General features: G+C 39.6%; 1 protein-coding gene across 12 annotated transcripts in view; it reads left to right on the top strand.

The window, feature by feature from the left end:
• The window catches only part of JAKMIP1 (janus kinase and microtubule interacting protein 1), a 228,040-nt gene that overhangs the window by 169,752 nt on the left and 40,984 nt on the right, over positions 1-17,304 (top strand). For 10 of the 12 annotated variants that reach the window (XM_010401928.3, XM_019287009.2, XM_019287012.2 and 7 more), the window contains 2 exons: positions 7,796-8,038; positions 9,149-9,272. In XM_010401928.3, the coding sequence (XP_010400230.1) occupies positions 7,796-8,038; positions 9,149-9,272 (367 nt within the window). The remainder of the gene's footprint in view (positions 1-7,795; positions 8,039-9,148; positions 9,273-17,304) is intronic. The other 2 variants (XM_010401929.3, XM_010401930.3) reach the window with 1 other exon arrangement.

The following is a 17,304-nucleotide window of genomic DNA, read 5'->3' as shown; positions in this document are numbered from 1 at the left end:
CTCAAGTAGAATCTTTGGTTAAAAGAAGGGGGAGGAAATACTGTGTGTTACACATTTGTATAATACGGTGTGCTTGTCACAGCAGAACACAGAATATTGGTTCATACTATATATTGTACTTCAGCTATCACAGTGCACTGCAAAATGAATACATAAAAATAATGTATCTTAATGACACTTCACATTTTCACCAGCAAAAGATGCTCAAAATGGGCATATATTATAGTAAATCCACTGGGCTATTTTTCTGATTATTTTGTGGTTTTGCACACTGAGTGGTATTCTGTATCACATTTATAGTGCTTATTCTTACAGTGTTACTAAGTGTTGCACGCTATCACTCAGACATACTTATTTTTGTGGCAAGAGCCAATTTAACTGCATGTTAAGGAGAAGGTGGATTGATTCCTGGTTGCAGGATGGGACAGGACTCTGTGTCTGGCTGTGTCTCCTTTGAGTACCTCACATGTGGGACCACTACTGCCTCACCCAAGCTCCCACTGCGCAGGAGTGTTTTATGTGACTGTGGCCAGGAACTCATCTGTCAGAAGGGAGATGGTGCTCCACTGCTTTCAGACATTTTCTCAGACATGGCTGTGATAGATGAGCATTAATAAAGCTTTCCAACGCAATAAATATCAAAATACTGTTCACATTCACACTGTCTCCCTCAATGTTCAATTATCACACAACTTAGCAGGTTCAACAAGAGAGAATGAGATTGAATCTATATTCTGATATCCAGTGAACTTATCTGCAGCATGGAGCCCCACATCAAATTCCCTGCTTTGACAGATATTTATCTGTTCATACTAACTGGAGCACAGACCCCTTCCCATGGTGTCCAGCACCATAGTGGCCAGAGGTCTCACTTAGGCTCAGGCACAAATGGGATTCAAGTCTGGGGTTTTTTATCATGCAGAGAACAGACTGGGTCTTACTGGGCATCTTGACACTGAGCTTAAGGCCCTTCTGATCTGTGATAAGTAGTTCCATATGTAACAGGGAGAAACCTTACTGCCAAGGAAGTTGTATGTTCCCATGAAAAATGTGTTATTTATTGCATTAGGTTTCCAATGGAAAACACTTCAATGAAAATATGTCCATGTTTCACTACTACTAATTTAATAATGATGACAATAAAAAAAAAAGAGAGAGAGACTGTTTCATATTCATGTGATACATTCCTTTGGTTTAAAAGATCTTGTACTGAATTCTGTAGACATATGTTGAAGTGAACTGACTTTTCATCTCGGAAGTTTCGTTTCTTGCTTTCAACTCTTATTCTCACTGGACTTCACATCTAAGATTCCAGAGCTATGCCCAACATCCACTTATATAAAATTCCTTTGAAAGCTCATTCCTTCCCCTCAATTTTTTACTTCTACATCATTCCTAACGTATGAATTCTACTATACAAAACCTGATTTGAATTCTACTATACAAAACCTGGTGGATGGCTTTTTTTTTTCCTTTTTTTTTTTTTTTCCCTTCTTAAATTAAAGATTTGCAATCAGCTTTATTCATTACTGGACCCAGTAAGAAATGGAAGCCTGTCACATATTGGCATCAGACCTCTGTGCCTTGACTTACTGATGAATTTCAGCTCAAAGTTTGCAGTGATGCATGAAGAGCTGATCCAGAGCCCTTTGAAAGGAATGGGGACTCTGTATTCAATTCAGTGCCTGGCCTTTTGTAGTTCAGTAAAATCTTTGAGTCATGTTCTCAGAGAAAAAATTTGTTTATAGTTCTATTAAGAACTCTTCATTTTTTCTTTTTCATCTCTACATGGAATTACATATGGAGGGGATAGAGCTGCCCCAGCTGAGTGCTAGGATGCCTCAGTTTCTGTTGGAGACTTATGGGCATCACCAAGTTACTTGTGCTTACAAGCCAAAGCAAACCAGTTCTTTGCTTATTCAGGACACAATGGATGGTTGGTCATTTCCTTTTGTTGCCAGAAGTATTTTCTCCCTAATGTTCATCCCAATTAAAATACTAAACCATGAAGACAGTGTTTTGCAAAACCCACCATCTTTGGAGCTTCTCTTCAGACTTCACTTTCAACATTCAAGGCTCTGTTCTCAGACATGATAAATCCCTGTTGTCCCTATGGCTTTATTTTGCTGACTAACTCAAGACTTCCATCAGTTCAGTTTAGCAGAGCAGCACGTATTTTGAGGCTTGTCATTCTTGATTATTTTCACAGGCCAGCATTAAATTCAAATGTTTGTGAGTGAGAAATAAAATTTGCTTGAATCATGTAGTATCTCATGATTTTGTTCCAGCAGTGCACTCTTCAGTGAAGTCAGATATTTGCTAGAGTAATATGTTCAGAAAAGACTTCTCTTAATAAACCCATTTAAAGAGGACTAGATTTTGAATTAATTTTCCTCACCATAAAACTGTACACCATGAAGCTCTTTATTTGTAATTTAGTTTAATTGATCAATTTAATATAATTTAATTTAATTTAATTTTAGTGGGTTTTTATCCTAATAAACATATATGATTGCACAAAAGGGATTTTATTTCAATTCTTTTTCATCCACCACCTATGTCACTGTGGTGAAAGCAAAAATTCTGTGCAGGATGGTGAAAAAATGCTGCCTCTCAGTTTTGAAAAAAATAGTCTTTTGGGCAGGCATTGGAATGACAACGTATGTCTAATATGGACTTGAAATTTTTGGAGGCATGAAGAAGTTAATTTCTAAGCCTTTGTGATATATTTTCTTTTTAAAAGACTTAAATTGAGAAACCATTGCCCCTTGGAGTGGAGCAATAATAAATTTTGGCAATACAAACATCCTAAAACCTTGTCTTATTTTATGTCTGGAAAACAGAAAGCATGGGGCTGAAGAGGACACATTCCTGGGACAAGGGCTGCCTCCAGCGGGTGCACGTGGCACTCGGCACGATGCCATAGCTGGGATTCACACACCCAATGTCAGACACAGAATATGTGTCCATTTTTGGCCTTCTGTCATGTCCCATTTTAATCACCTCCTTTTGAATGCTGATTTTTTTTTTTTTTTAATTGGAAGGACCTTGGCCTCATCTTTGTTTTTTTGCTTTTGTAGAATTAATTCAGGGACATTATTAACAGTTCTTGTTTTTCTGCCTTTCCCAGTGAAAAGAACACAGGACAGCATTCATCAACTGATCTTGGATGTTCATGTTCACAAAACACCAAAAAAAAAGGACTATGACTTGGCTTTGCAACAGCTGCTTTACTTGGGTTGGTAAAAGTAGGAAGCAAGTGAAGATGTTCCAGACAACTAATAGAACATGTGAAAGAGGAGGCCTGATTTTTTCCTGAGTTTAAGTGTCTACTCGCAGTTTAAGAAACAGGCTTTACCCAGTCTGGCTGGCTTGAACATGAGGCAGTGTCCATGCTGCTTTTGATGGATCAGAGAACCACACAGAGGAGCAAGTGAGCTTGGCTTGCCTTTCCCATGGACTCAGCCCAGCCTGTAGAGTTGTGCGGTATTTTGGGCCTTTCCTCTCTCTTTTGGGCTAGGTGTGGAGAAACAGGAGTATGTTTAATCCTTTCCCTCAAATGATTGAGCCAACAGCCTCTGTCTGGATGTCTGTAATGGAAAATTCTGCTGTACTCATCCAATTTCTCTTGTGCTGGAAGGCTTTGACTTGATGATATAGTTTTTATATTCTTTCCATAGTGGATCTGAAACCATTGTGGCTGTTTGCCCTCATTTCTTGGGACTGAAAGGGAATTTGTGCAAGGAATATAGGGATAAATGGTAGTGCTTTTTAATGCTTTTCATGCAGTCATCTTAAACCTTATGGATGGAAAGCTCCAGGCAAAGAATGTGTCCAGTGCAGTGAATTGTTTTACAGAATAGGGATTAAATGTGCAGAACAGCATAGCTTAATTCTTCTTTCTGTCAAGGGATTTCTTCTGAGATTGATTTTGGTAGAACAATGCTTTTTGTTTGTTTATTAGTTTGTATTTCTACTCACCACTTTGTAAGAAATCGCCATTTTCCATATTTGAATCATATTCGAAGGAAATAGGCCTGAAATTAAATTCTCTGATGATTTGTTTAAAATGGTTTGTGCATGGTTGTTAAGGTCAGAGACTTTTCTGGCACTGAGGGTGAGATACATTTCCTGTATAATGTCTGTACGTCCGACAGTCATCCGTGGTAGTTTATCTATTTATTTTCACAGTCAAGACATACTTCCAAGGAATTATCCTGCCCATTTTATGTACCTGCTTTAGGTAAGTGCAGATGACTGAGCACTGACAGGCTGCCCAGAGAGGTTGTGGAGTCTCCCTCACTGGAGATACTCAGGAAGCATCTGGACACAAACCTGTGCCATGTGCTCTGGGATGACCCTGCTTGAGCAGATGACCCACTGTGGTCCCTTCCAGCCTGACCCATCCTGTGATTCTGTGATAAGGTGGGAAGAGCCATAGAAGTTGGACTGCAGTGGTTGTCAAGGGGGCCAGGGGAAAATAGCTTTGGTCTGATGAGTCCCACCCTCAGACAGGAGAAAGAATTTAACTTTGGACTTTCAGTCTTTTTGTGACAAGGCTGATCAAGAGCAAGGAATCTTTCAAGGCAAAAGGTTCTTTGCAAGAAGAGGCCTTTTTTTTACCTGACATTACAAAAACCATGCCTTGAGTCATTGGAATCATCATCATCCAAGTGGATAAAAGAGTGGAATTAGTTATTTAGTAATTTTTTTAAAGAAGGGTAAAGTCCATTGCTGAGAGGTATGTTATTTTTAACTTCTAGAGAAATTATTAAAAACACTGAAAGGCATGAAATACGGATTTAAAAAAAGTTAATGGCAGCCTGGCCTTTCCAATGAAATAACTGATAAAGCTGTTCAATAATTATATGATTGTTTGGATAGAGCCATCTCAAGAATTTGTGATGGTTGAGGAGAAGGTTCTTACTCAAGATTAGTGCCATTTGAAAGTAAAATTTGGTTTAGTTGACAAGATTTAGATCAATTTCCTGACTGCATCCATAATACAGATATTTTAGCAGTGGTTTTTGCTGTAGTTCATGGGCAACAGCATGTGTTTGTCTAGAACAGCAAATGCCAATAGAGGAATAGCCATGACTAAAAAAAAGAAAAGCTTTAAAACTAACCAACCTTTATTTTCTGATAAAAAATAGAATTTAAATTAACGTAAAATGTACAACTAAAAATATCCGGATAAATTAAAACATTTTCATCTTCTCTTTGACACCACTGTCTAATTTTTTTGTAGTGTTGGGGGAAGCTGATGTTTTTTGGTTTCAATAGCAATCCTTTCTAGAGCTTGGCATTATGCAAGTTTACCCTCTTCTGAGTTTTGGTCAAATATCACAATATTTTCATTTCTTCCTAGGTAAAGTAATTTGTGGAAAATTGAGAGGAAAGAAAAAATCATAGGAAAATAAGAAAATAGAATAAATATTGTAAAAAAAAAATTAAAAAACCTTAAAAAGAACAAGTTAATGTCTTGGCATTGAGACAAAATGCAGAATTTTTGCTTAGCTGCATCCTCAGTGCTATAGAGAATGTGATCTTTAGTGTTAGTCTTATGACACACCAAAGATGAGTCTTTTTGAGAGAATCATACCACCTTTCAAATGTAGTGCAGACTATACTGTGAAATCTTTGTCAGGGTAGTAGCATCTTCATTCACTGGGGTTTGCATTAACCCTGCTTTCTGCTGAGTGTCCCTACTTTGGCTGCAGAAGAATTTGCTAATTCCCAGAGGCAAAAGGGTCTGTGGAGTGAAGAGTTGAAGGAAAGGAATGCCCCTGGAAGGAAGTTATTTTTCTAGAAATGACTTGTGCCAGTGTCACAGCTTTGATTTGGTGGTGTGTTTTTTTCTGGCAGCTTTACCAGCTCTCCTGCCTATGAGGAGGACAGTGATTTGCCTTTGCATGGGTCATTGAGCTCCAGAACTTGTTCTGCTCCTGCTCACTCTCATCTATCACCACAAATGCCTCTAACTGTGCTTCCTGTAGTGAGGAAATTCTCATCAAATAATTTTAGATCCAATATCTTCATGCCTCAAAACATTTCAGGGCTGACCTTTGTGACCCCACCATCGCTTTAAGCCAGCTGGCTTTTTTTGTGAGTGATGGGGAGAGATACTGCACTCGTAACCTTGGTAAGAAACCAAGGACTTCTGGAGCTGCCTTGGGCTCCTGTGTTTAGAGGGGAACATCCAAATGTAAGCTTTCACTTTCCAACTGATCTGTGCCTGCAATGCTAGGATATATTTGGGTATTCATGCCACCTTACCTAAATAAATGCAATATCCAGATAATGTCACAGGCCCCCTCTGTAATCAGCATAGAGAAAGTAAATATTTTAGGGAAGAGCAGCAGTCTAAATTCCATGCCCCAAATTGGCCAGTGTGAGTGGTCCTTCCATTCCTGGATGTGCCTGCCTTGTTCCCTGGCCTGTTCAGCCTGGAGTAAAGGATCCAGGTGGCAGCTGCTCCTGGGCAGTGTCCCAGCTGGCCACACATGCTCGTGTTGGGTACTTTAAGGAGACCAATGGCCACAATTCATCAGAACTGGTTCCCTTTGCTGATGGGGAGCCAAGGACAGGAGGTGAAATGGCAACAACACTGTGTGTTTGTCTTCATGTCATAATAGAACTATATTTAGATGCAGAAGCTTGTCAATAAATGCTCATCTTTCTGTTGGGTCATTTCAGAGCAGTCTTACACTGCTCTGGAATTTCAAAGTCCTTTGATTTTTCTTTTTTTTAATGGACACATGTGATGTAGCTAAAACTCAATAAAGATGCACAGAGCAAAAACAATATATTAAGTAAAATGTGTTTTCTTTTAAGTAATTCTTCCTGACCTGGCATATTTATAGTATCTGCATTTCTGGAGCTTTTGCACGAGGACTGATGGCAATGAGATGGTAATGCATAATGATGTGTATTATTTTAGAAATAAATAACTGTTCAAAAACCCGAAGGCTGAAATGGTAAGACTTGCAATTGCAAGAAAAAATGCAACAATAATCTGGTAGCTATATTAAATTTGTATTTGAATGATAAAGTGCTATTGCCCTGTAGTAGTCATTTATATTCAGGGAGATCTTCTACTCCTGCTTGCAACTGTTATGAAAATGTGCATAATTAAACTGCCATTTCTCTCTAAATTTGTCTGCATCTCAGTGAAGATAATCTAAAAGGATAGTTTGCTGTGGTGTTAAAGTTGATTTGGAGTTGAAATAAGATCAACTGAATTAATATTATTTTTGTTTTCAATAGGAGGGTCTGCATAAGAGTTCATGCAGTTAAACTAACACACTTTTGAAGTCTTCAGCTTAATTTTCTTGAGCATTCAGAGGTAGACAAACCTGAGTTAGTTGTATAGTGTGGAGTGAGACAATATGTGTGTAAAAGAATCCTGTTAGAAATTTTGAGATTCTTCAAGAGAACTAACATGAGACAATTTTTAAACTTAGAATTTTTTTTCTAGTTTCAATATAGGTTTTCTTAATATCCCAAGGTGAATTTTCAGCTGCAGTTAAAGCTTAGAGATCTTTTTTGTTTTATTTTGAGGATGAGTTGTTGAATACATGATTCTTTATTTAGACAGGTGCAGGAATGCTTCACATCTGAAATAATTGGTATGTTATCTTTTTCCTTATTTTGCTAAATGCAGTTTATTTACAGTTAATTTCTGTGAATATTTATTTTAATGAACTCATCCAAATGGCTTCCACTAATCCAAAGTGAACAGCATTGGAAAACTTAATCTATCTTGAATTTCTTAAAATGATATTTTCTCTTGCAGGTGCTGCCTTCCTCCACAGACATTTCACAGGCTAATGGACAGCCAGAGGATCATGTGGCATGTGCCAAAGGGAATGGGATGACTGGGTCCATACCTGAAAACTCTCAGCCAGGGGTGGATGGCCTCCACAGTTCTCACATCACCCCAAACGTGTGTGCTGGTTCTCCTATGCGAGTAACAAGCCCAGAGAGGATCATAGCCTTGCATCGAGAACTAAGAGAAAACCATCACAAAAATTTCCAGGTCAGTAAAAGTTTTCTTACTGTTTTTAGTTTAGTGAAATCTCTTATTCTTGGCAGAAGATACAGATATTTGAATGATTCCCTCCAGAGATGCACAGTTGATTGTTAGTTTAAACAAGCTGACAATAATAAATGTTTAATGTCTTTCATCATGCATTTTCTTCCCCATTGTGTAAGAGTGGCTCGGGGCTTGTAAAAATAATTGAAAGATTTTGTTTTCGTCATGGGGTACTCCATGGTAAGATAATCTTTGAAAATTGTTGGATGTTTTAAAAAAGAAATTGTTATATTGGTCTTGTCCTACCTTTTTCCCCCTCCAACTCTTTTTTCTTTTTTTTTTTTAGTGATCCAATTATTCCTATGCCCTGAAGCTCTTTATAGTAATTTCCATTAACTGCAGGAATCCTGTTAAGAACAGAGCTGATCAATTGCAATTGCATTTGTGACAGTCTGCTGCTAAACTAAACACGCAAGAGATTTCAGCTTCTCTGAGAAAACATAACCTCTCCATACTTGTATGGAATAAAAATTCAAATATGCAATTACTGGAGCCAGTTAGGTAGAGTAGTTAAAAATATTAGTCTACTGAATGTCCTTTATAATCTTGGATTAAAATAAATGCAATGAAACAAGCAAAAGCATAGTTTTTGCTTTTGTCATTGATGAAAAGAACATGCAAGATACTGAGATTTCCTTTTAGTTAAGAAATTTGTTATGCAGTGGAATGGTGACTCAGAATTCTGATAACATGTCATGTAGTCCAGGGGATATACGTAACAGTTCAAATAAAGTTTCCTGGTCCTTTTCTCTCTCACACTCACACGTCAAAAGAGCAGTGAAAATATGACCCTAAAAGAAAACTATTATGAAGAGCAGAATGCAAGTAGCTCTTTGATTGATCTTCATGAACTCAGAGTTTTGGTTTTTTTTATATAAATCATATGAGCTTTAATTAAACCCCAGTGAAAGCAGGACATGGGCTTGTTGTACAGTTATGTGGGAGGCTACAGCTGAAATCAGCCACAATGCATAGAGCGGCCTGTTTTCATAGAGGATACAGAAACACACAGGGACATCCAAGGTTACAGTTTCTGTTCTCTTTCCTCCTCAGATACCTTCAGTTGTCCCCTCCGGCTCAAAGCCGCGGGCTGGTCCCAACCCGCCCGTGATCCCTGAGGAAGCCCCTTGGCCTGTGCTGTCAGGGATGAAGGATGCTGCGGTGCCCCCGGAGCCTGGTGTGTTCTGGGCCACGAAGGGGAGGGATCAGTTGTCGAAACGTGATGATAAATTTTGGGGTCAAACAGGAGATCAGCATGCAGGTGCTATTCCCCAGGGAATGAAACACAAAAATGCCATTATGAATAAGGCATGGCTCTCTAGAGAAAAAACAGATGGCTCCACCTCAGCTACCACAGCAGAAAGCTATTTGCCAGACATGTTGTCAGCAAGTAATAAAGGTCGATATCCTGTGGGGAGAAATCAGCTGCATGGGAAAGAATAAAACCTGCAGAAATAAAACTAGGTAAACATCTTAGCAATGTGATTTTTCCCATTGATACAAAAATACTAGTAATTTTTTTAAAACAAACATATTTTACTAGTTAGCATGGCCCAGCAACTTGTTTGAGATGACTGGAAAATTTACATGGAAAAGAGCTGTGATACTTTTCATGATCAAAATTTCATAGAACATTTGAGATCACTGAAACACATGGACTTTTCATTAGCCAGGCCACCTCCCTATTTTCTTTTCACCTTTTGTTGATTTGCTTTTTCTTTTAACTGAAACTGTGAAACAATCTATTAAATCACTTTTGCTTTTATGTATAACCTATTTCTTCAGTGTGCACTGGCAAGTTCTCAAAGAACATCTCCCTTGTGTAACTGTTTCCTTTGGGACTTCAGGAAATGTAGTGTCATGGGCTTCCTAGGAATTAATTCTACAAAGATTAGAGGGTAATTTTGCTGTGTTTCTTTAGTCTTGGGATACTTCTAAAAAATTAATCCTTTTTTTTCTAATAGGCCCAACTACAGAAGGATATTCAGTGTATTGCTGTGGGGGCTAGTATCTGTAAAATAGAATCCTTCAATTGGTGCTTTTAAGTAAAAAATTGCAGCTTAGCTTGAGTAGCTTTGCTGGGCATGTCCACAACCACTTTCTGTAGGGGACTGTGTGGGCATCATGGGTACAGTAACATCTGAGTCCAAGGAATGGATGATTCAGACTGCACCCTGTGCTGCCAAATCCCTGCCACAGGGAGAAGTGGATGGAGTGCCAGGCAGTGTGCTGACACTGCCAGGACAGTGCTTCCTTGTAGTCTGGCTCACAAATAGTTGTGGTCTGGGCTGCAGGAGCCTTGGGTGGGTCCTGGCTATGGAAAGGAGGAGGGAATAGTGTGTCTGTGCAGGTACATGGGGGCACTAATGCTGGTTGGCTTTGGGAAGTTTAACTGAGCATGGTTGTAAATGCCACAAAATACTGATTTATATTGTGATCTCACCAGAGTTAATACTTTTGGAAAACATGCATTATTCATGTATCTTTATCATTATTCTGTATTTTTCATCACTTTTATTAGAAAAGGACATTCACACACATCAATGCATGGCACAGTTCCTGTGCTTTTCCTCTGCCTCCATCGATTATCCCGGTTAGTTCATAGTATGTTACTACTTGTTTGATGCTGCTTTTTGGAAGCCAGAAGTAAAATGACTGGTTTTGATGAAATATTAATGCACACACTCACACTTTATTGTGGAAGCCTGCCTTCAATTGCTCAGTAAGGTAGCAGTGCAGTTGCTTACAGCAGTAACTGAATTGCTCTTCATCCAGGATATCTTTAGAAAACACACACCAGATGCCAAGGGAAACAGTCCCTGGAAGCAATGTTGTTGAGTGCTGCCTAAGCAGGAGGCACCAGTGAGATTCCAAAATGTGGACTTTTGCTTTTATGTGTCTTTCTCTTCTTCCTGGTGCATGGCCAGAACTTCTGAAGACAGACATACTGCTATCCAGCCATCAGCTGCCTTGTCAAGTATTAAGATATTTTGATGTGCAAAACCACTGTAAATATTGAACATGGTAACTTTTATGTTGATAAAAATTAGACATTGTGAGAACTTTTTGGAGCTTTATCTTACTGACAGTGAAGTATAAGGCTTGGAAGTTCAGTCTGAGGTCAGATCATAATGCATGAAGTGTGCTAATATTAAGGGTATTAATAATAATACCCTGTGATAATATGATAATAAATCTTTGTTATCCTAGTGAAGCTATCTACTTTGTGTTTGGGGCTATAGTCACTTTCCATGAAATTAAGCCTTTGTCAGTCCAGTCCCTTTCTATCACAGATAAGTGTGGTTTATTTTAAGCATTCAAGCTTCATATTAAGCTAATTAGGTTATTTGGCCCCATTCTTCCTCCTGCTGAAACTAATGATTTCCTGAGCAAGGGCTGCAGACACAGAGATATAGATGGAAGAGCAGATATTTGCAAGGATATTCCCTGCATTGAAGCATTATAATTCAAAATGGACTCAAGCAATTCATCCAGCAAATGGGTTCTGTCCTGGCACTTCATAGCTTTGCTTCACAAGTCACAGATTTCAGTTAAAATCCTGTAGCTCCTTGCGGTTTTAATTTTTTAAGATATCCATTCTTCCTACTACAAAGCATTGTTTAAAGATGTGCAGATACCACAGTTATCATTTGGGCAGCTGTTTCTGCTGCTCTTTATTTCTCTTAATTAAAATTGTGATAGTTTGGACACTACAGTGGAGGAATGGCAATAAATTAGCAGCAATCAGTTTGGGGAGTTGCATGCAGCAGTACTGGAAAAGGTGAGTCAGCTAAAGCTTTTCTCTTTTAAACCTCTGTCTTACTCCATTTTTCCCATTACTGAATGGACAAATGAGAAGTGATAGTCAGATCATACCAAACAATTATGCACTAATTAATCTACAGGAAGATGAGATGATACATTGCACCATCAAACAAGGCCCTTCAAATTCTTTAAACATGGTCATTTATTGCAACCTGACCCAAAATGTAGTGTTGGACCAGATGGTTCCTATACTGGTGTCCTGCTGAGCTGAGGTCTTTTAGGAGTCTGAGCTTGCTCAGTGAGTCATACAGGATAAATAATTTTGGTCCTTATTCTGTAAATTATTTTTTAGGGGTTTTTTAAATTGAGGGTGATCAGTAGCAATGTGCTTGCAGAGTACATCTTAATTGGCTTGTGTTGAATCACCTTTGGTCTGCTGTTTGCCATCCATGGACCTGCAGGAGTCGAATGGCATTATCTGTACTTGGCTGGGTGATGAGGATACTTGGAAGGAAGCTGGATGACAGCATGCTGCCTACTGACACATGCTCACTGAGCCTGCTCCCCATTCAGACTCTTCCACTTCCAAAGAAATTGTTTGAAACAGCACAGGAAACTATTTTCTAGGCTCAATAGTTAATATCAAACAAGTGTTTATTAACATATTCAGCCAATATTTGCCCAGTTCTTTTTTCTAGACTTGAGCTACCTAATACTAAAATCAAAATATCTGTTTTCAGCAGCAAAGTTGTATCTTCTGTCTCTAGTTTTAACAGAAGTATTACTTAGAAACAGAATTACATGGAAGCAGTAATCTGAAATAGTGCATAATGCTTTCTAAAGGCTCTGTGAAAGATAAAAAGGAAACTCACAGTGTACCTGAAACTACAAGTGCATTGTAAAGTAGTCTGTACCCACTATAGGGGAGGAATTGGAATCTGAGAACCAAAAACCACTGGAAAGAATAGCCTTTCTCCTCTAACAGGTGGAAAAAATTGCATCACTTTCTTCCAACACTGAATGAGCATTTTCCTGAAATTAAAGAAAACTTATCATTCTCCTGCAGTTGTGCATTACCCGTTTTGCTCTTTACTGGTAGGAAGGGTCATAAACAGGGAATGTAATGCCAGTTTTTGTGTTCAAATGCAAAGAAACAGAACACCTAGAATGACAGATCATGCATATTTTAAAAGAGTTCTCTTTAGTCAGTGCAATTCCTGCGTTAGAGTACTTCTAATTCTCTTATTTTTCAGGAAAATAGCATTCATAATATTTAAAAAAATAGTAAGTTGGCTGGTATTTTGTCTACACTCAGCTGTGCATGGAGTCTCACTTAACTAGAAAGAATTCATCATGCAAGTTAAAAAGGTAAAGTTGCTCATTACATCTTAGGAATGTCTGCAGCAGAAATGGTTTGATCAGAATCAGTGGAAGGAACATGGTCTGCATCCCTCTTTGAGAACTGATATGCTAGAGAAGGCTGGGAAGGCACAGGAAAGTTGGGAAGAGGACAAAACTCAAGCTGCCAGTGTTGACTCTAGGTTCTCCTGTATATTGGACATTTTTAGAAAATGCAGGAGGGTTGCTCCTGAAGCCTGCCACTCCCCATGTTTTGCTTGCCTTGTGCTACGAAAAGCTTTCATGCCCATAGGAAATTAGGGGATCAGGTCTTTTGGTCAGTCTATGGTCACTCAGCTTCATACTCAGGACTGGTATTTGTGGGAGTCAGAACAAAAACAAGTTGCCCATGATTAAATCTTCTCTAGTCCCTAAGAATCCCTGTTTATATTTTTTTTGAGTAGCAATTCTGATTTGTAAAAGCACTATCTAATACCTTCTTAGTAACAGCCTTTTCATTGAGGCCATAACCTGATGGATATTAAAGCCCCTAATTAAAACCAGATAATGCATGAAAGATTTCTACAGTACAAACCTTTCTCTTAAGGCCTGATTAAACCAAAAAACCTCACACATCTGTTTGCAGAAATGTATTCTCATCAGGTCAGGCACTTAGTAGCATTGACTTAGGACCATCCTTCTCACAACAGCTTGTTCTTGGGAATAAGGAGAACAACAAAGGCTAGGACAGAAAATGGAATATATCAGACACAATGGCTTTTTATATTTAGTTAGGAATGTAGTCTTTCTACATTCTATGGCTCTGATCATCCTATCAGTCAGGATAATGGTGAACCATAGAATAATGTGTTCATTTACATATAAATATGTATAAAACATTTATGTGCATATATATACACCTATATATATGTATAATTGCATGCAGTTTGGCATAAATAAATAGGGTTTAAAATAATAGGAAGAAGTGATTTTCTGCTGATCATTCTTTTTCTTTGTTTTTTCCTCTCTTTCTTGGGATTTGCAAATACAAGTAATGACAGGGAAAGAGACTGATGTCTTTAATTCTTATTTTAAAGACTGAATTTAAAGCTTAAATTAAGAGGGAACTAAGACTATGCAGTGGAAGTTCTGGTTGTACCTTGACTACACTGCAGATTAAAAATCCAGGTATGTATGAATCTGTCTTCTCCTTCCCAAATAAAGTAGATTCCATGGGAAGGACACTCACTTGTGTGCCCCACATGCCAGCCCAAATGTAGATGACAGTGGGACCAGGCTAGTGGGGGACACTTGCCCTAGAGCAGTTTAGCTCCCTGTTGTCTCTTTTGCCACTGAAAGAGTGGGAAAAAAAAGGATGAGTGGTTGTATAAAATACTGTTAGCACAATTTTGCTTTTATATGCATAAACCAATGAGCCTTTGCTACGTAGGAGTTAGGCACCACTAGGGAAAGTATCAGGTGCCCATGGTGGGAGCCAGACTGACTAGCACCCTTGTTAAAGGTCTCTTGAACTGTGGCCACTGTCATATTTCATGTAGCAGAATCTACCTTTAGAAATCTTAATGTTGTGTGGAAAGTTCTTGAGAGGAAAAGCTATGACTTGTGAAGTAAGCAGGTCTTTAAAAAAAGTAGAGAAAAAAGAAAAATAAAGGAAAAAGAGCAAGAAGATCCTGTTACAGATGGTGGGTCAGGTTCAGCAGGGTGCAAGAGCAGCTCAGTTTCAGCCTGGTGATCCAGAGCAGCTGTGAGCCTGGCTTCCCAGGCACTGAGACTGTGTGTTCAAGCCATTAGTGAACTAGGTCAAGTGTCTAAGGATGGAGAGAGAGTTATTTTTTTTCATGGGTTTGTGGGAATATTTAATAAATATTACTCAGAAATTAAGATACTGCCTGTTCTGCCTAGTCACTGTGTTTTTGATTATGGTGTGAGAACATGGAGCAAAAGGGAATTTCAGTAAAAGATTGCTGGGAGTTTGTTTTGGTTGGACTTGTATTAATTGTATTTGGACAATTTGGAATTTGAAGTGCTGTGGCTTCTCAGCATATGGCTGGCTGGCAAAGCCTCCTTTAATGGGGAAGCACCTGGAGCACGTTGCTGATTTTTGTAATGTGGCTCCAGGGCTGAAAATTGTGAGCGATTCTTTCTCACCCTCACTGAAAGCTGCAGCTAAAAAGAGAGAACATGGCTGTCCCTTGCCCCCACCATCTGCTGAGTGCTGCCTCCCTGCTTTCCCATCTGTGGGCTGGGGACTCTGTTTCTCAGCAGCCGCATCTCTGTTTCCAGCTGGCTGCAGACAGTCCCTTCTGGGGAAAGGGGTTTAAATTCTAGGGGTGAGGCTGCCTAGCTGAAGGGTACTGATAATTTGTGGCTCTTTGCACAGAGAGCTTTGCCTGGGGACATGAGGCTGTTCTTGTCTCTCAGAGGAGCTGATTTGTAGGAGAAAGTGTACTCCATAATGTAGCTGCCCTGTGGATAGCAAGGGACTGGGCTCTGCTCATCCCTGCTACCCTTACAATTTATGTGCCTTTTCTCTGCTGGGTGTGATCACCAATATGATGTGGCTGCTGAATTAACAGTTAATTAGAGACCTTTTGTAGGTGGAGGATCTTTTGCAAATGACTGTTTATGAATGAGCAGACAGGCTCATTTGATGTACCTGAGCTTGGTAGAAATAAATAACAAATCTACTTTATATGGCTCCTATATGATCTGGATGCCTCATCATTTTGCAAGGCAGAAGTGTACTCTCTGTATCCTATAGCTACTGAGCATAACCAGAAACCATTTCTGTCACAATGAATCTGCTAAAGAGTAGATGACCACGGAAGGAGCTGTGCACTAATTCTGCAGAATAAGTGGTGGGTTGCAGGTGGCTGGCCCTGAGTGGGTGCTGGAGAGCATGTTGGAGGCAATGACCTCTTCAGGGTTTTGAAACCTAAGAAACAAAGCTGCAGCTGGTGTGGGCAAGAATCACGGTCTGCTACATGGACTGAGTTGGGTTCATACAGAAAGTACCTTGTGTGATGATGCTTAGGAGAGCCAGAAAAAAACACTACTTGCTAACAAATAATGTGGATGTGATCATGGGACTCTGCTATAGACTGCCTAGCCAGGCCAATGACACTGATAAATTACTCTTTGAGGAACTAAGAGACTCCTCTAAATCATAAGAAAGGCAACTAAGAAAGATGCCCTCCTTGACTGGCTGCTTGTTAACAGAGAAGGTCTCGAGCGAAGTGGAGATTGGTGGCTGTCTTGGCCACAGCAGTCATTAAGTGATTGAGTTTAAAATCTCTGGTTTTAAACAGGAGGAAAAGTGCCTGCAAAACTTGAGCCCTGGACACGAGGAGAGCAGACTTCAGACTGCTCAGGGAACTAGTGAGTAAGGTTCCCTGAGAAAAAGCTTTTGCAGATGCAGGGGTCCATGTCTGCTGGTCAGTTTTTAAGCACCACCTCCTAAGGGCACAGGAGTAGGCAATTCCTAAATGTTTCAAGTCAAGCAGATGAGGCAGAAGGCTGGCTTGGCTGAGCAGGGATTTTCCTTTGGAGATAAGGCAAAAAAGGGGGGTGTATGAGCAGTGGAAGCAAAATCAGGTGACATCCTGTGTGCAGTTTTGGGCGCCACAATATAAGAAAGATATAAAGCTCTTAGAGTGTCCAAAGGAAGGTTAAAAGATGCTGAAGGGCCTTGAGGAGAAGCCATGTGAGGGGCAGCTGAGGTCACTTGGTCTGTTCAGCCTGGAGGAGACTGAGGGGAGACCTCACTGCAGTTCCAGCTTCCTTGTGAGGGGAAGAGGAGGGGCAAGTACTGATCTCTGCTGTGTGGTGACAGTGACAGGACTTGAAGGAATGGCCTGAAGATGTGTCAGGGGAGGTTTAGATTGGATTTTAGAAAAAGATTTTTCACCCAGAGGATGGTTGGGCACTGGGACAGGCTCTCCAGGGAAATGGTCACAGCACCAGCCTGACGGAGTTCAAGGAGTGTTTGGACAATGCTCTCAGGCACAAGGTGTAAATCTTGGAACTGTCCTGTGCAGGGCCAGGAGTTGGACTTTTACAATCCTGCTGTGTTCCTTCCAACTCAT

Source organism: Corvus cornix, chromosome 4 (genome assembly GCF_000738735.6).
Source record: "Corvus cornix cornix isolate S_Up_H32 chromosome 4, ASM73873v5, whole genome shotgun sequence".
NCBI lineage: Eukaryota > Metazoa > Chordata > Aves > Passeriformes > Corvidae > Corvus > Corvus cornix.
The sequence above is the reverse complement of the archived record's forward strand: the minus strand, read 5'-3'. Positions and strand labels throughout refer to the sequence as shown.